Source organism: Lissotriton helveticus, chromosome 7 (genome assembly GCF_964261635.1).
Source record: "Lissotriton helveticus chromosome 7, aLisHel1.1, whole genome shotgun sequence".
Taxonomy (NCBI): domain Eukaryota; kingdom Metazoa; phylum Chordata; class Amphibia; order Caudata; family Salamandridae; genus Lissotriton; species Lissotriton helveticus.
In genome coordinates this window covers 867,965,720-867,985,950 of record NC_136068.1, presented here as the reverse complement: position 1 = coordinate 867,985,950, position 20,231 = coordinate 867,965,720, and the positions used below count along the sequence as shown (strand labels likewise).

At 41.4% G+C, this 20,231-nt stretch overlaps 1 protein-coding gene across 1 annotated transcript in view; it reads left to right on the top strand.

Moving 5' to 3' along the window:
• WWC1 (WW and C2 domain containing 1) overlaps positions 1 to 20,231 on the top strand; it is a 385,050-nt gene that overhangs the window by 295,731 nt on the left and 69,088 nt on the right. The window contains exons 12-16 of the mRNA XM_078653391.1: positions 6,054 to 6,162; positions 7,747 to 7,827; positions 7,945 to 8,031; positions 14,581 to 14,773; positions 19,933 to 20,079. Coding sequence (XP_078509517.1) covers positions 6,054 to 6,162; positions 7,747 to 7,827; positions 7,945 to 8,031; positions 14,581 to 14,773; positions 19,933 to 20,079 — 617 coding nt within the window. The remainder of the gene's footprint in view (positions 1 to 6,053; positions 6,163 to 7,746; positions 7,828 to 7,944; positions 8,032 to 14,580; positions 14,774 to 19,932; positions 20,080 to 20,231) is intronic.

Below are 20,231 nucleotides of genomic sequence, written 5' to 3'. Positions count from 1 at the left end.
ATTCCTCGCTAAAATGCGAATTCTGTAACAGCGAATTTTGCATTTGGGATGATGAATCCCAAATGCAAAAATTGCGCTCGCAAAGGGCCAGATTCTCAGAATCTGGCCCTTTGCAAGCGCAATTTCTTTTGATGAATCTGGCTGTAAGACTCTAAAGTCCGCATAGGGAGAAGACACTATGATATGCATCTGATTTGCTTCTGAACTGCTTTCTATCCTTTACCCTTTTCTCTTCTTAGGTTGATTAACCCCTCCCATGCTCGTGACGGAACCGTTCCGTCACGAGCCTCGGGTGGGCTGTGCTGGTGACGGAACGGTTCCGAAACGGCCCCCTCGCCGCACCTGCGCGGCGCGAATTCCGCGCCTGCGCTGAGCGTTCTGAAGAGCGGGCGGGGCCGTGACGGAACCGTTCTGTCACAAGCACAGCTCACCCGCGGGCCGTGACGGAGCGGTTCCGTCACGAGCACGGGACCGCCCCCCCCCCCCCCCGCCCTCCCCCCCTTAGCGCTGTGGCGGAATAGCCGCCGCAGCGAAGGGGTTAAAACAAGATGTACTTTGTTTTCATTTTAAGAAAGATAGAATAGTTTAGACGCTGAATATGATTTTAATAATGAAAAGATCCGTTGTCCTATATGTATCTTTTGGTTAGAGCACTATCTACTTCACTGTTGCGCACATTGTGTTTTGGTTTTTTATTAACTGAAATAAACTTCCTTGCAAAGGTGATTCGAGAATGTGAAGCAAAGCTGTATGTTGCTAAAGCCAAAAGAAGTCACGTTAGTTCAGCTTCTGCTCAAAGTTGAGGGCACAGACCCATTCCTGTGACTGCTTCTTGTTGCGGTCCAAGTCTTCTCGTAAGTAGAAGAAGAAGCACAAGAAGGTCAAGCAGGGCTTCGCCTGGTCCTACCAATCGCTGCCAGAGAAGTCGCGAAGATCTCGTTCTCTCTATGGTCCTCCGCCAAGGAGCAGATTCCACAACTGATCCAAATAAACCCCATTTCCAGGTGCTTTGGCGACATCATAACAGATAGAGGCCTTTAAAGAAGCTCTATTAAAAATCTTTGACACTCTTCCTGCTCCTTCAGGCGCGCCTTCAAGCCCCGCAAAATATAGCACGCAAAGGGTGGGTCCTTCATATCTTTTAACAGGACTATGCCCTGCCATTCCTTTTCGACCCACTGTATCTAATGCACTCCCAGAGGTACTGCTTTGGTATCTATTCTAAAAGTGAGGAATCTGCGGTTGGAAGTATATATCAGAAGAACGAGTTACTTACATTCCTTAACATTCTTTCTGGTGGATGCTCTCTCTAACCATGGTCTCTCTAACCGTAGATTCTTCAGTGCCTTCCTGCCTCCTTTGTTCTATAAAATGTCCTCTTTTTCCATCTGAAAAGGTTCAAACTAGAGATCTGCATACTAGTGTCTCTGGTTATTGTTTGGGTTAACATCTGAACAAGGAAATAAACTGATAATTCTTTGCTTTAGGGCCGCTTATACATGTCTTCATTGTCACCTGTGGGGTGGAACATTATCGACGCAGAGCTCCCTGGTGACACCTAACAGCGTGCGGAAGCAATGCTGTTTTAAATCTTCCAGATCCAGTCTTGGTTCATGGGGATGTAAAAAGGTGAGGAATCTGTGGTGTGGTAGAGTATTCACCAGAAAGAGCATTACTGAAGATAAGTAATTGTTCAATTTAGAACTCATATGGACTGTTTGCTTCTGCTTTCTCCTTTTGTCTGTCTTGACTCTTCATTTTCTTATGGGCTGCATGCTCCATTCCTCTCAGGGACATGACACTCAGTTGGCTCCTGACAGAGTACTTGATCATGAAGACTGTTTATTTAATAATATATTGTTGCAGCTCCTTACAACCCATATTACACATTCAGAGGTGATTGTGTTCTTCCAGTGTCAAACACTAAAGTTGCTTTGACGGTTTGTTTTTTTAAACTTACTTGGTCCTGTTGTTATCCCACTCCCCCTAATGGGAATAAAAACTGCAAAGAAGTAGCCAGAAACATGTTTTTCTGCCTGTACTCTCAAGGTCTGGAACACTTATCGTCATCAGCATCAGAAATGCTAAATTTTAGTGCAATTAGGAAAGACTCTGATGATTTAAAGAACGTTACATCGCTACACTTCAGTATCCAGCACTCATGAATATTTTGCCACTTTGTAAACAGTCCCTAGTTGCTCATCAGTACTCTATTCCTCTCAAATTAGCTTTGCACCTTATGAATTCATAGACAAACTGGTTACTTCACTCACCTCTCTGTATTTACGACCATGCTAATAAATTAGCATAACATTTTAACTTCTGGGAAATATATGTCAGTGTAGTGTTGTATGAAAAGCAGGAAAATATTAACAACGGAAAACTGGCTCAGAGTGCAGTATTGGAATGTGGAATAATGATTGGCTGAAGGATGATCAATAACCGCAGTAATTTTCATGTCCACACAAACAACTATCTTAATCACTGTTGCACAGTCCATATTGCTAACCTCAGTTTAATTCACAGTTCATAATCAGGAAAAAAGGAGCAGTGACTAATACTTACTTGTCACCATCATGCAAATCATGTGATCAACTAATCATAACCCCCTGTTTCCCTCATTCCGCCATATGCCTCTTGCAACGTTGGTGGCTGCTAGGCCGTTCCTTTGGAACGCCTTACCATCTTTTATATGAAACTTGAATTTGCGCCTGGATTTAAAAACAAATATGAAATAAATTTGTACTACCTGCTCTTTTGTATGTCTTTATACAGTTTGATGCACATGTATATATAGAATACCACCTGGTGCCAATCTGCAAACTTAAATAGACATAATGATTAATGTTGTCACACTGCAGGTTGTACTTGTCAATAAAATAGATGTTGATGTGTTTTACCACGACAAGTTTGCTTTCACTATCTATATGTAAATAATCCAAACATTCTTGAACTGTGTACTGGTGCAGATGCTATGTGTAAGGAATTGGGTTGTTAGTTGAGAGGGATGCGAGCCCTTCTCAAACAACTGCCACAGCCGTCGACAGGGTGAACCATAAACCGTTACTAAATTTACCTGTGCTTAACACTGGTAACTTGGCACAAAAGCAGTCAGGCCTTAGAGGCAATGTGTAAAGTATTTATGCAGCACACTTAACAGGCAATAAAGTGAAATCACTACACAAAAAAAAATCCTACAACAATTTTGAAAAAAGAGTAAACTGTAAGAAATTATTTGACCTCAAAACGTGAAAAATCCAATCTGTAGAACTGGAGATATGCAATTTCAATGTTGCAAGGTAAGTATATCAGTTAAAAACCCAAATCGCCAACTGTCATTTTCTGGTTTCAACGGACCAGCACAAAGCCATATGTTCAGGCTAACCACAATGGAGCACAAGCCAAATACAGGGACCAGGTCTAGTCTCAATGAGTATTGTACCATATGTCCTTGATATGGGGCGTTGTGTCACGCTGCATCGGTTCTGATCAGGGGCTGCGAGGGCTGCTATGCCAGGTCATGCGTAGAGTTGTGTTGCACTGTGTTGGTTCCAATGAGAAGATGCGAGGGCTGCGATACGAGGTCCTGTGTTGCTTCCTTTCCAACGAGGCAGCCCATTGTGCGGCTCGAGGTCCTGCATTGCGAGGTCCTGCTTGGCTCTGTGTTTAGCTGCATCATGCAGCTATGGTTCTCAGGAAACACCAGGAGGAGTGCACTTGAATGTCTGTCAAGGTATCAGGATCTGGGGGCACCTCTTGGGGATCAGGACTTATTCCAGCAAAGGCCAGCAGCAGGGTACACGCAGGTCAAGTTGGGTCTCGGGAGATAAACAGATGCAGGGAAGGTCTCTGAAGCTTGTTATGTCTCTTTAGCTCAGAACGGTAGACCGGTCAGCTAGCCCTTGGAGTCACTCCGGTGGTTCTGGATTCAAGGAGGAGGTTCAGTCTGTTTTTCTCTGGTAGAAAGGCAGTCCCTTTTGCAGCAGGACAGCAGGGCAGTCCCTCTTGCAGCAGGACAGCAGGGTAGTCCTCCTTGCAGCAGGACAGCAGGGCGATCCTTTCAGAAGCAGGGCAGTAAAGCAGTCCTTTTTCAGAGTCTTTCATGGGTCCAGGAGTAATCTGAAGAGTGGGTCTGAGGGTTCCATCTGTATACCTGGCACCAGCTTTGACATGAGAGATGCTTCTGGAGTTTTCCCACCGAAGAGGTCTTTGAAAATTCCTGCCTCCCTATCTTGGTGCCAGTCAGTCTGCATTCACAATAGGCTAGTGTGCAGTTATTTGTGTGTGAGCTGAGGCAGTCTCTTTGAAGTGCAAGTGTGACCGGTGACCGCTCCCGCCCCCCTCTCATCAAGTCTGGATGGCCCATCCTGCCAACATCCACACCCTCCATTGTGTGGCTGCCTTGGAGGAATACACAAAGACCAACTGACAACTACACCTAGTCATGTGTCCCAGGAGCAGGCTTGAGACACCAAATAGGACTAGGATATGTCAACTTTCTAAAAGTGTAATTTTCAGAATTGTGACTGAAAATCCATTAAGGAGGGCTTTAAATTACAATTCCTCAGACACCTAACACCATTCCTACCTGTTCCCAAACAAAAGTTATCACTTATTAAATGTAATAAGGTACACCCAATTTTATCCTATGGGAGAGGTAGGCCTTGCAATAGTGAAAAATGAATTTGGTCATTTCTCACTACCAGGACTTGTATAACTTAAAAGCACATGTCCAACTTCTTCAATACAACGCTCACTGCCCTTTGGTCTGTTAAAGGCCTCCCCTAGGGGTTACTTTTATGTATTAAAAAGCAAGGTTTGGACCTGGCAAATGTTTATTTTTCCAGGTCGAAATGACAGTTTAAAACTGTGCACACAGGCTGCAATGGCAGACCTGAGACATGTTTAAAATGGGCTAATTAAGTAGGTGGCCAATACGTGCTTAAGGCCCACTAGTAGCATTTAATATACCAGCCCTAGGTATATGGTATACCACTTTACTAGGGATTGATAAATAAATTAAGTCTGCCAATCAGGTGTAAACCAATTTTACCATGTTTTAGGGAGAGAGCACATAAGCACTAGTTAGCAGTAGTAAAAAGCACAGAGTTTTAAAAGCAAGCAAAAAGAATTTCATTAAAATAGAAGGATGGAAGGTAAAACGTGTGTGGGTGACCCTGCACAGAGGACCAGGTTCAACACTGTGTACAATATTTCCGATTGAGATGTTATGTTCTTGTTACTAAATAATTACACAAACTATGTATTCAAGGAAGACCATGTTGGAACAAAAGAAATAATTATTGTCCCAGATTTTAAGGCTACTCTGTATTTGCAGTGCTGATGTTTGTATACTTTTCTCTGGCCATCTTATTCGTCTATGTTGAAAAACCCAATAGACTTGTTCAACATTGCAAAGAGACTGAGAAAGCAGGTGAAAAAGTGCATTATAGAAATTTGAAGAAGGGTAAAGTAGTCTCTACTGTGGTGGACTGTTTTACCTGCAATGCATTCGTATTGCCCTCTTTTTTTAATTTCATCTCTTTACTATGTCTAACTGTTTAATACGATAATTGGGCAGCTGGATAGAAAGTTATTAAAAATAAAATTTCAGTGAATGTCATCATATCATGCTCAGATCATTCTGAAGCCAAGACTATATGTCCTGGTTTCCGTTTTCCATAAAAAATTCTATCTATGAAAGTTGTCAAGAGTGTCTACAGAAAATTCTTCTCATCTGAACAGTATATTTTGTTGTGAGTGTACTAGTATTTTTATCGAGATATGTTGTTTTTGACGATTTATACAGCAGTTCCCCCCTAAACAGCTGCAATGCCCTTCCAGTGGTGGCTAATTGGTTATTATTGTTCACAGTCCTGACGGGAAGTGCTAACTAGAGTCAGTTTTCGATAAGAACATAATTGTAGCAGTCTGCTGTTAACCACATTTGGGGATGGATGAAATACTATTTTTCCACGCAGCCTTAATGGGTTCTCCATTCATGTTCCACGATGAGATTCGCACACCTAATGCTTCTTTCTTGTTTGTGCCAGGTTTAAATCCTCTTGGAGGAACTGCCTTGAAAGGGACTGGTGTTTCAGCAGCAGTGTCAGACGAATCGGTAGCAGGAGACAGTGGTGTGTACGAGGCATCTACGCAAAGGTATGGGTTTTCCCCTGAATAAAAACACTTTAACATGTTTATGCAAAATGGCTTGCCAGATAAGAGTACTGGTTTCAAAATGCACAGATGCTGCACTGTGCACAAAGACCAGCAAAAGGAGATTTTTAACATTTAAGTTGATCATACATAACATGTGTATTTAGAGTTTATCATATCAGTCAAGGTTCAAGGAGGTTTCCTACATAAAATTGTAGAAATTGTATGATTCTGTGGTAGGCAGCGTTCCACCCTGAGGTTCCAATTCACATCGTAGACAACTCGTGCTCTCCTTGTGTACGATGTCGCTTTCCCCACTGGAAGACTTTGTTAAATATAAGGCAATTAAATTGTTGAGTGCCATCTGCGAATCTATATTTTGAGTATAAAATCCCTATCACAATGCCGTAGAATCTGGAAGCTTTTGTTGATACATACCCATCAACAATTCTATAGGACATTCCCTCACACCTTTCGCGTCCAGAATATGGTTGGTTCTGTTGTCTTTCAGTGGATTTTATTCCGATTATCTTGGTTAAATCCTATTGGCTCAGTTAGCTATTTCATGTCTTTTCTCTCGTATTATTTGGCCTTCATGACGGTAAAATGGTATAGTACATGATTAAAAGATGTTTACGTAACTTAAAGGAGAAAGTCTGCACATATCTGTACTTATTATTGAGTGATGTCACGCAATTCCTTTGTGAAGTGACACGACCCTATAAGAAGAAAAGTCATGATGGAATACGTGCTCTAAGAACCCGTTGTGTTAAATTATCTTTAGACACGAGTGCACCACTCTAGCCTTTCAAATATGAAATTGTTGAAAAAATGAATTGCTGGTTGGTATTATCACTTTTCACTTGCATATTCTGCCTACTGGATGAAGGTTTAATACCTGCAGCAGAAACTCCTTTATAAATGGAATGAAAATTATGACTGTGCATGGGAAACGTAATTAGACCAGCATGTCTACACAGTTACAGCATTATTATTGAAGTTAATTCAGCAGTGATTGCACCAACCAAGAGTGGAGCAAAACTGTCTGTGAATTGATTGGCTCGCTCACCCAGAGCTGTTACTATCCCTATGATTTGAATTAATTTATGCCACAGTGGACTGGCCAATGAATTTGGTTCTCATGATAACATTCTGATTAATGAATGAGCTGAAAGAGCTCTGTCTGCTGTGACCCAAATGGAAGGATCCTCAAATGCTTCCTGAACTGATCGAGGTTGTTGCTATGGTTCTGGATTGATGGGTCACAGTAAGTAGAACATTTCAAGGGATGTACATCCTTCCTCTGTGGCAGTGTGCACTCTTAGGCTCAGTGACAACTGCATAGAAGAAGTCAGATTTTTCTAAGAATGAATGGTTAACTAAGTATTTCTTACAAATTTGGGATCATGAGTCCTGATTTCCAACATGGTGTGGGAAGTGTGAACCCTTCGTTATGGCTGCAGCAAACATGGCAAAGGTTCTAATTCAGAGTAGAGAAGGCTCGCTTACACTTATTCTAAAATAAAATTGTATACACTTTTTCAAATTCTGCAGTACTCTTCACGCTGGTTTGTATTCGTCTTTTAGGCCCAGTTTGTCTGAAACTACAATGTCTGATGTGGATGATACTGAGCCGGTCGGAACAGCCAAAGTTCAAATTGGAATGAAGTAAGTACTTAGACGTAGTTCAAGACTATACAATTCATTGGAAATGCATTCATCTCATTTATAAATAGATTACTGTTTGATATATAAAGAATTGATTGTTTCTGTTTGTTTTTCCAGGTATGATGACAAAAATTCACAGTTCGCAATATTTGTCATACAGCTGAGTAACTTCTCTGCTCTCTTGCAGGAGCAAGACCAGAAAGTGTAAGTGTGTGACGCAATGTTAAGCTTTCAATATCAGAAGTGCTTCTTATGCCAAAAAACTACCTTTTACCTTAACGTCGTTCTTCGAACATTAGTTTACACGTTTAACAAAAAAACTTTTAATTTTAGCGGTGTCTGGCAATCAGGTTAAACACTGTGAGATCAGTTTCCAAGAAAGGTTAATAATATAGCCTTATAGCCCGCCGTAGCGGGCTATACTAGCCATTAAAGGCCCGCTCTAGCTCGGCGAGGTCCTTTAACAAGGGAGCTTGACTATAATGGCAGTTATAGCTGGCTACAGAGGGCAATAAGGCTTTTAGAACATTCCACCACTATAGGGAAGAATGTTATAACAAATAAAACAAAGCCCTCATGGAGCCCGAGGAGATTTAAATCTCCTCAGGCTCCCTGAAGCCTTTCTTCACAGCAACCGCTATGAAGAAAACATTGGAATGTTGGAGCTCCAGGCTTCTGCTGTCCATTAGAAGCCCAGAGCACTCCATTGTTTTCAATGGCACTCCCAACATTCTAATATTATAATAATGTATATCATTTGGAGTAATTATATGGTGTGGATGTGACCAACTAGGGCAACAGAGCCCTTTAGAGAAACCCAGAAAAAAGTGTCGAAGCGGTAAGTTTTGAAAATAGCATGCAGGTATTTTTACATAGGTAAAGGGTTGTATATATTGTTTGGTCAGTTCCATTCATTGGAGGAAAGAGGGGCTCGTGGTATGCTAAAAGAAGAAGGGAGGTGAGTGAAGTAAAGAGAAGTGTCAATTCATAACTGCACATGAAGTGTGAACTGTAGTTATGTGATCATACTCACATTTATAGTTGCATATTGTGATTGTGTTTTTCTGTAATGCTGTTGGCCTCCTGTAGAGTTTAGTTACTGCTCAAGAAGCAGCAGTGAAGATCACAGTGTCAGTAGAACATTAGAAGATATGCGTCAGGAGCCTCTTTCCCAGAACTCTTAGGAATGCCTTAGGAACTCTGTCCCTCAAATCACTCAACTAGAAACAAAAGCACCTTTTCTTTCACAGTCCATCTAAACCTACATGGCATGAGCTGAATCGCAATTCAGTTTTAGTGCTCAAAATAAGTAGCTTATCAGTCCTTGTATACCACGATTTTTGACTGCTCCCTGAGGATGATGAGCAGAGATTCCATATGTTGGCAAGTGCCTTAATTAGCTCTCATATTTGACCAGCGGTTGCAGAAGGCCATGGGTTGCACTGTAACTTCATTACAACTTTAGGTTTCCTCTTAATTTTACAAAAGGCAAGATCCCAGCTGGACAAGCTGGGAAAGCTGTGGATGGCCCAGGCACGGATTTCTGTTCCCATAGGATATAGCCTTCTATCCCATTGCCAAAGGACAGATTTATTGGTAAAGGCCCTGAACCCAGCATCTTGGTGCTATAAAATGAGAGAGGGCCTTTAACATCCAGTATAGCCCAAGTCAGAAGGGCTTTAATGATATTAGGACATTCCACCCTCTAAGAGTAAAATGTTCTAATTTAAGAAGGGAGAAAAAGAAAGACAAACATTAGAATGTTGAGACAGAAAGCTTATACCAGCATTATTGGCCCTGAGACACTCCATTGTCTTCAGTGGAGCTCTCAACATTCTAGTGTTCTAATATAGAGTCATATCCTGATGCCAAGGGATATATCTGTTGTTAAAGGCCCGAACCTGAGAGAAGGCCTGTAATGAGGTAGAGGGCCTTTAACAACCAGTATAGCCTGAGGCAGAAGGGCTTGTAAGGCTATTCGAACATTCCACCCACAAAAGGTAGAATTTTGTAAATTCAAAAGGAAGAAACATAAAGGCAAACATTGGAATGTTGGAACAGAAGGCATATACCAGCCACTACAAGCCCGGAACCGCCCCCATTGTCTTCACTGGAGCTCTCATCATTCCAGTGTTGAATTTCTGTTCATAGGGACTCTCCTAAAAAAACAGTTCATCCTTAACTGCTACATCATGTCTCCTTTGCACTGGAATACATGAAATCCCATAGTTGCTTTGATACTACTAGGCCTCATCAATGAGGTGCAGTGTGAATTCGGTGCAAAATTACCTAATGAATCAAAGTCTGGGCATGAAAGACCCATTTAGGGTTGCTCACTCAGAAGAACAAAATATGATAGAGTGCGTGGATTAATCTCATCTGTGGGAAAGTACTCTGGGCTGAAGTCCAGTCCATCATATTTTCTGGTCACTTTGCTTGTATTCCTGCTCAGAATTCAAACAAGCAGATACTTTGAAAGAAAGTGTACGGGGCAGTCAACCGTGGCCCAATGCCTCAACCTATCTTTGGTACTTAGTAAGCATACGATTGCTCGCTCTGGAACTATCTACCTGGCCTTCATGGACTTATCTTCCGCTTTTGATTGTCAAATTGTGGCAGTGCATGAGGGTTATGGGGGTAGAGAGCAATATCGTCAACTTTCTGGAGGACCTGCATAAGGCCACGAAGGCCAATGTTAGATTCTCTCAGGATCTTCGTGTCTCTAAGAATTTTGACATCAGGAGGGGTACATGGCAAAGTTGTATTCTTGCCCCATTTTTGTTCAATCTTTATATTAATGATTTGGACACAGTTTTAACAGATACAGGGGTAGATTATGCTTATGTAGGGCGACGGGGGCTCCCCTTCCTTCTATATGCAGACAATGCTGTTCTTATAGCTAGAACTGCCAGGGGTCTCCAATCCGTGCTAGATACATTTTACAATTTATGGTGGATCGTGATCTATCAATAAACAACACAAAATCCTATATAATGCAGGTGGAGATTCGGCCCAAAAAAGTTTTCAATTTAAAGTAAGTCCCGAGAAAGTTCCCAGGACAAGTGTTTTTTCATACTTGGGTGTCCTACTGGATGATCAACTAAAATGGGGGCCACTGTTCCGGAGGAGAAAGGGGGATATGATGCGGGTAAATGCTGCTTTTTTTAAATTTTGCTGCCATAATAGGCAGCTATGATGAAAGTCTCTCAGGCAAAAAGCATACCTACAGCTTGCTACGGTAGTGAAATTTGGGGGCATACTGCCACTGATGCACTGCAGGTAGTTGAGAATACTTTCTTGAAGCACCTGTTGGGTGCCCCGAGTGGCCTATTGAATCATCTGGTGGCCCATGAGGAACTGGGGGTGCCCTACTTAAGTAATACCCTGACTTTGTGCCCCCTTGTGTTCATGTTAAATTGTTGGCTGAATAAAAACTTAGCTCTTAGCCATCTGATTTTAAATGAGTGTATGAGCCTTGATAACATGTCCCGTATACTGTGGCTTAAATATATTAAAGGTAGCTTTGAAGAGTTGGCACGACCTGATTTATTTTCCAATCCTGAATCCATTGTAAAAAAAGGCTGTGGAGTTAGTTAGGTAAGCCTTCAGTAGTTTAAGGAAAATAGAAAGAGATGAGCGAGAAATGCGGAAATCTAGTGTCTGCAAATGTTAAAAACAAATCCTTCTGCCGAGCCTTGTCTCTTGGGGTCTTTATCCACTTATGAGCGGAATTTATTGTCCAGGTTTCGTCTGGATTTTTTTCACCTCCTGCTTGCTGTTCCAAAAGGGTGCAGTAGAGGTTATGTGTTAGCACTCTGTGGCTGCGACGGAGAGTCTCCACAGGATCTGCTACATTTGATATTTTTCTGTAATTTTTATGAGTTACCCTGGATATATTTCTTAGTCTCTCTACTAAAGAAGATGAATTTTAATAAGGCTTGTCTAGTGCTCTTGTACCTTCAATTGTTGAAGCCTGATTGTATTTTTTTTTATTGTTGGCTTTCTGAAATCAACGGTGAGAACCAGGGCCTGCATAGACAATTAGTTACCTGTTTGCGGACCAAACGCGGTGAACAGGTTCAAAATGGTTAGGCTACTCGTGTAGGTTAGTGCAAATGTAAAGGTTACTCTATCCTTATATTGTGCACTTTACTGCTAGAGTTTAATATAGGGGGCAGTCCGATTGTTTCTTTTTTTTATGTTATTGTACTTGGCTTGTAATTTTATTGTATTATGTTTTTTAATGAAATCTGGATGTTCTGTAACTTTCATGGTTTTACATACGTGAAACCGAATAAAGTTTATTTTGATTTGATTTGTACTTCATAGTGCATCTATAATCTGGAAGGTTGTCTATAGTTGTTACATTTAATTGAGGGACAGCCAAAGAAGTCACATGTAAGAAATCACAGCGGTTAGGAAGTCAGACTGGAGCTCACGTGACACCCTTCATTGCAAGGCACCAAAGTTGCTCAGACCGAGTTGAAGACTTTCTCCTTTCATGATATAATGATATAGGTCAGGCTGAGCCAGAGCTTGCGATGAAGAATCTTGTGCAAGAGAAAAAACCTCCAAGTAGAATCTTAGCACCATTGTCAGCTAAGGTGGAATTCAAGATTGCCTGGTGTGTTGGCTGTCTTCCCACAGTCATTTATCAAGTTGCATTTTTACTTAATTTGGATCTCTTCATCAGGACTTAGTTGCAGGCCAAGGTTTGTGCTTCACAGATTCTGCCAAGTTCAAAATGCTCAGAATGGAATGGGGTCCCATCAGTGACTGGTCAAGTTTAACTATCTGTTGTATTGGTCTGATGTTTAACGGTCAGAATTTCAGCCTTGTGATTATAATACAATTTTAATCTTGTAATGAGAGATTCCTCATAGTTTGACCCCCACAAATGAGCATCCACCTTGTAATTCGTGACACACAGCATATTTCTTTTACTCCCTTTCCCAGATATAAACTAGGTCATGAGGACACAACTTCCAACTTTAACAAGCTATTGCTAACCGTTCCTTTGAATCATCGGTCGTTATTAGCCCTACTGCTATCGGCACGTGGTGCATTGACACTTCAGGATGGAAACAGCAGCATCGCACCAGTGACAGGCCGAGAAGCTTATTGTGCCTGTGGGCTGTTTGTCCAGGCAGACACTGGTTCTAGAGAGAACATCAGTTCTGCTTCGTGAGGGAGTTAGGCGCTCTTTATTATCCAAAACAGCTACAGAGCCCCATTGTAGCAACCCGTCCCAGGAGAGTGTTCAAGAACTTCATTAACATAGGAACTGGATTTACCCGCCTGTGTATTATCTGTTTGAGTGTTATAAGAGACATAATAGGTTTATACTAGTTATAAAAAATACTTTCTAAGCCAATAATCAATTATTCCACATTTAAGAGTTTATAGTAATAGTTATCTATCTTTCATAAATAGTGAAATTCAGAATTACCAGCACAGAGATCTAACAAAATAATTATAATCAGTTCCATAGGTTAACTGCAAACGGGCTGTAATTGGTGGAACTGAGCAACCGTGGGTATGAGCGTACACATCAAATCAAAAAACAATTTATTACATTGATCATTGTATTTGCTTTGGGAGTATATCTTGTGTAATCGATCTCAATGTATATAATTTCCTGTGAACACTTTAGCTTGCTGGCTTATGTGAAGCGGATGTATGACGGAGCAATACATTCCGTTGTAACACATGCCATTACAATGCGAATGCCTTAACCACGCTAACCTTTACCACGCATATTTTTAAGATTATGCCTTTGCCAAGCGTGCCTTTTCAACAAATGCTATTGTAAAACCATGAATGTTAAAGGCTTATGTGTGGTAAAGGTTTTTCCTGAGCCCTAAAACCAGCCCCTGGTGCAACCCCTCCTGGCCTCCCGTCCTTTAAAAAAAATACCCAGCCTTGAACCCTAAAACATGGCCCTGATGCAATTCCCTCTGGCGCCCAGTCCTTAAAAAAACAGGCCCCCAGTCCTGTCCCCCTAAACCCGGACCCCTAGCATAACCCCCCCTCCCCCCCCCCCCCAGAGCTCCCTGCCCTTGAAAAAGCACCAGCCCTGAGCCCTAAAACATGACCCCACAGCAACACCCTCTGGCCACCTGCCTGTTAAAAAAAAAAAAGGCATGAGCCCTGAAAGCAGCCTCTACCCACCCCCTCCAGCACCCTGCCTGAAAAAAAAGTAAAAAACCAAATTACCCCCTTAAAAGAATACAAAAATAACCCCAGCCCAGAGCCCTAAACCCAGACCCGCCGCAGAACCATTGCTGAAACTCCCCACGCCCTCATGTGCAATCCCACTTAACTCAGTGGAGATGTGCCTTTTTTTCGAGGCAGACCCCTATGTTGTTTTTATTTTTTTTCCTTAAGCGGAATCCGGGTCTCTTCTTCAATGATGCCGATAGCCTGTACCACGTCATTGCCCATACCATCATTGCCATGCATATGCCCTTACCACCAGTACCACGCATATGCCCTTACTGTTCATACCTTTACAACATAACTTGTTGTAAAGGCATGTGTGGTAAAGGCATATGCATTGCAAAACCATGCATGGTTAATGCTATGCGTGGTAACGTTCCGCATGTTGTATCAACACGGAGGGGTAGACTATGCGTAGTAACAGCCACTTTGTAGTGGCTGTTTCCCATGTAAAGCATGTGTGCTTCAAGGAAGGATTTCAGCTGTAAGTCTTACCCTAAATGATGCCTTAACATTACACATATTTGTTTGTAGGTATATGCGTGTGGCAGTCCTTCCTAGTAAGGAGAACACAAGCTGTTTGTTCCGGACAAAACCAGTGGACTCTGCGGACAGTCTTCTTTACAATGAAATTTTTTGTGTGCCTATATCACATGCCTTGTTACGTCAGAAGACAATGAGAGTCGATGCCTGCTCAGTCAACAGCCTCGACTGTGAAGAATGCCTGGTAATACAAATGTAGACCTTAATTTTTACTCTTTGGGTCTATTTAGGTTAAGATTCAAAAACTCATCACTACTTCTGATCTATGTATGCATGGGAGTATTGTTTAACTCTCCAGCAATTACCTATATTTACGGTTAGCAGCAATTGTTTTAGGTCGTGTTTTGTGAGAATAGATGCATAATGCCACTGTACATTCCTGGCCTACATAAGTTATGGTGGGCTCTAGTTGCCAGCTAGCTCCCTGTCAGCAGGACACCATGTCCACATCTAGGTTTATTTGTTGTAAATCATTGTCATCATAGTGCTTCAGTTTTGTTGGTTTAATGGAAGCGACCCTTGACTACACCGCCACACACTGTGTCGAATTAAAGCTCATAGAAGAACATGTGTCCCTCGATGTTGTGGAGCTACGTTGCAGCTCTAGCCAGACCCTTGCAATTTAAAGGTTGTACTGGGTGGGACCTAATAAGCCTGTAAATTTAGGCAGAAGTAGATATTTAGCTATTATTATACTTGACATATCTAATTTGCGTTCACTGTGGAAGGGAGAAGTGGCTTTCTTGTTGCAGTTACACCTTAGGGTTCTCAATAGGGCTCAACACTCAAATTGACTTGGTTCCTCGTTGCCAGTTTTGAGATTTACGTTTTTCTCCAATAGCCATCTGGTGATGTTGGATGTTCTCTGTGAACTGTCATTATGTTTGGAGGCACTGTCAAGTAAAAAACCATATCCCTGGGACACTGGGAGACAGGACGGGCAAACCCCATCTCTTGGGTGTGCTCAGCTGACCTTTATTTAAAGAGTTTTATATAGCGCTGGCTAGACCCGGAGGTATCAGAGCGCTTTACATGAGAATTAATAATGTAACATCAAAAGTTCAAACATTACACAATAAATCCCCCCCCCCAAAATAAAAATATGCAAGACAATTAGGAGAGGAGATAAAGGAGAGAGAAAAGTAGTGGAGGGGGCAGGGTAGGTGGGAAAGGGAGGATAAGGGAAGAGACAGTACAGAGAGGCGAAAGGAATTCTGTCTGAAGACCGACTGGGTAGGTGAAGACCAAGTAGGAAATCCACGGCCCATCTCACCTATAGCTAAACCAGGTAGCTCCATCGGGCATCATACAAAAAAGTTCAGTCTCAGTACATTGAGAGAGGGGAGAAGGAGAGCCATAAATAGAGAGAGGATGTGGGAGGAGACGACAGGAGGGACGAAAGGAAGTGCAACAATGTGGTTTAACAGTAAAATAGAAAAAGATCAACAATTACACATTGCATCAAACAATCAGCAATACATTAGGAGAGGAGAGAGAAAAGAAGTGGGGGTACCTTTTATTGTTGTGGCACCCTTCTTTCCTGACAATGCGTACATTCTTCCTTTCAATACAAAGGTAGGATGAGATTGTATTAAAATAAATCTTATATTCCTGACACTAACTCCAACTCTGAATTGGTATCAGTACATACTTCTCCTAGGGACAGGTGCTGTCCCCAGTAACAGTGTTGGTACTTGCAGCCATTGATCAAGCATTTTAGATTACTTGTAACTTTAGCTTTGCTTGACAAATTTGCTTGAAACGTACAACAAAATAAAATCACCATTTCCTTAGACAGTTGTGCACAAATTGATTAAGATGGTATTCAGTTGCAAAGAGGCAAAGGGCTGCACACTGCCCTGTACACAATGGTGAGAGTTATACATAGTTGCTTCTAGAGGGATGTATGACGTTACAACGCATACATTCATAACGCATACCATTACAACAAAACTTTTACAATGCAAGATCCTTTACAACCCATGCTATTACAACACATGCCATTACAATGCAGATGCCATTACAACGCATGCCATTACAACATAAGTATGGGTAAGTATTGTTTAATTTTACCTAATAGGAATGTAATAGTAGTGTAAATGTTGGATAGTTTAGGGGTTAAAATTACTATTCTAACTCCAGGGGGTGTAATAGTAGGGTTAATAGTAGGGTAAGTTTTGGATAGTGTAGGGGTTAAAATTACTATTCTAACTCCAGGGGGTGTAATAGTAGAGTAAGTGTTGGATAGTGTAGGGGTTAACATTACTATTCTAACTCCAGGGGGAGTCATAGTAGGGTACGTTTTGGATAGTGTAGGGGTTAAAATTACTATTCTAACTCCAGGGGGTGTAATAGTAGGGTAAATGTTGGATAGTGTAGGGGTTAAAATTACTATTCTAACTCCGGGGGGTGTAATAGTAGGTTAAGTGTTGGATAGTGTAGGGGTTAAAATTACTATTCTAACTCCAGGGGGTGTAATAGTAGGGTAAATGTTGGATAGTGTAGGGGTTAAAATTACTATTCTAACTCCAGGGGGTGTAATAGTAGGGTTAGTGTTGGATAGTGTAGGGCTTTATTTAAAATAAATTATATTAAAATTGATTAAAATTAAATTAAAACATATCAAATTACATCAAAATTTAATTTAATTAAAATAATAAAATTAATTTAAGTAAATTAAATTGAAATTAGATAAATATTAATTAAATTAAATACTTACCCATACTTACATTGTAATGGCATGCGTTGCAATGACATGCGTTGTAAAAGCATGCGTTGTAATAGATCTTGCATTGTAAAAGTTTTGTTGTAATGGTGTTGCGTTGTTATGCCCGCGTTGTGATGGCTGTTTCCATTTCTAGAGGTAAGGGCCAGGCCCACTGTTAAACCCTGAGCATAAGCAAAGACTGTGTGCAGTGGGCTGAGACATGTGGCACTAGGAGCAGGTCAGAGGTCACTTACTGCTCCTAGAGCCCACAACATGGGACAGGGCTTTTCTTAACATTAAAGGAGAGCTATGGTTCTTCACTGCCATCACAAAGTGTATTATAATAAACGTAGCAAACACAAGGAGATGATGGATAGAGCACTGAAACTTTTCAGACACTCACCCCAGTCACAGATCTGGGTGAATTCATAATTTGTTCCTTAGCTCTCTACGCCACCCAAGTTTAGACCCACCCATATGCAATTCAGTCTTGACCCTGTTCCTTATGGAAACAGTCCAGCCCGAACTGCCAGGCCAGGTCTTCCATGAACCTTAAACAAGCATCCTGGGACCGGGTTTGGCTTAGCATCCCTCATCAGCCATGCAAGCTTTAATCCAGTGGCAAAGTGAGCGAGGGACTCACATCTGGGCATACCCTGCCAACTTAGAGCGAACAACGCAAACACAAGGAGATGATGGACGCCGCGCTGAAAAGTATCAGACATACTACAATAAACATAGAAATTTATAATTGAGTAGATGTTATGGACACAGTCCAAAGCCTAAACAGCCATAAAGTTTGCCAGATGGCATTAACTATGCATTTGTGAGTGTGCCTGTGCATTTCACATAATTTCATGCATGGTGTCACATACAACATTGCAAATTACTGTGATGATAACTCGGACACAATTCAAACTTCCTAGCCTTCCAGAAGGCTCTAAATCCTCATCTATTCAAACTACTTGAAATCATTTTCACTGGACCCCTCCTTTCTACTGTTGTCTCTTTAATTACTAATTTCTTCTGGTAGTTAAGATTGAGTCATTACTACGTTAATAGACTATACCTCTTTCTGTGTTTAGCTGTTTTATGTGATGCAATGCCCACCCATGTGGTTGATATCCACGCTATATAAATGTATATGTAAGTGTGAGTGTATTAGCTAATTTTTGAAAGCCTATTAATTCTGACCTCTTAATGTAACTATACTAGGGTTTCTAAAGCAAATAATAGTGGGCCCCATTGAATTGTTTTGCTGAATGTGGTGATTTAGAAGTGGATTTATGTAAAAGGTGAGGGGAAGCACCAAGTGTCCAGTAACAAGCGTCACTCTACAACAAAACTTTTAGATTACTGAAAATACTTACAGCGAGAAATGTGAATGTTTTAAAGCCTTTTAGTTCCAGAAATTTAGCCGGAAAAGGCCTACTTTGGGGTTCCCAGTTACCTCCCCATTAAGTCTGCCACCAGAGTTACTGATGCCTGTGGTACCACTAACTCTGTCTGGAGGGGGGAGAGGGAGCGGGGGGGGGGGGAGTTCAAATTGGACCCACGGGGTTCCTATGGAAGAGAGGAATTACCTGGAGAACCGGTGACTTCATTCCTGATTCCTTAATTATTCGTCATTCTTTACTTTTATTTCATTTGCAGAGTTCAACAGACAAAATCTGCAGTCGATCCATTGTGTATCTAATGCATGATGGAGCAAGTAACTCCTGTTACTTTCCCAATTCAGAATTAAGGGGTCCAAGTACTATAGCCCTTAGAGTACTTAACCCATTTTATATTCCCACCCACTGTCCAGTCCTCATGTACCGTAGACATACCTGTATATACATAGATCCACAAGTGGCTCACCCCCTACGTTCAAACAATGTTTCCTATTATATTAGATACCTCTGAAGCCATATGACACAGCAAGTGAAGGACCTTGTGTGTAATTGGCTAGCACCTTGCTAAAGACAGACATGGTGCTGGCCCTTTATCTCACCAGAACCTTTGCTTGAATAGCAGTGTTGTTCCTGGTGCGTTTCCATCAGTATATGCAACAACTGCATTGCGGCTTAAATTTTAAGGGCCAGAACACCTTGTCCATCTGATTAAAAAAATATCCTTGTTAATAATTAGAGGCTAATACATGGTGATCATGTATTCATGAGATTGCTGCTGCTTTCATCTTTTCAAGCAGATGCAGCCTTTTCCTGGACGTTTCCATGGCTTCTGCTTGCGTTTGGCTTGTATTTGCTAGACTGTGCCTAACAGGAAGCGTGCTAATTTCATCTCATTGCATCATGGGACATACGAGTGTAATAGTCTATTAAACCTTTCCAATATTTAAGTGACTGGCAATTCAAAGATGTAAATGCTCTATTGGCTACAAAATAGATTGATAGGCTCTTCATCCAAAAATGCCATTTTCTGAAAATGAGCGGTTAAGTACAAATCCACCACTGACACTTTAATAATACATTTAAATAGTTAAGAGTATTCAACTGGATTCTTCTGTTTCTATCTGTTTGCAACTCATTACTATATGAATCACTGTCTTTTTTTATAATGTGGTAACTCAATTTCCTTTTCCATCACTGAGTCCACTTTGTGTCCTAACTGTTTGTTGTTTTCCTTACGCACAGGGTGGGGCTCAAATAAGCCTGGCTGATGTTTGCAGGTCAGGCGAGAAGTCATCGCGTTGGTATAACCTACTCAGCTACAGATATTTGAAGAAGCAAAGCAAAAAAACAAACCATCGAGCTGCTGAAATGTCCACTGCTGAAAAACCGGTAGGAACAGTTGCTGTGCAGTATTATTAAAACCCTGTTTTGCCCCAGCTTATTAGCCAACATATTAACTTAGTATGTCATTGTACCTGCTGCAGAGATCTGGCCTTAAAGGAAAAGCTATATACTCAAACACGGTTGGGTTGGTAGAAGCA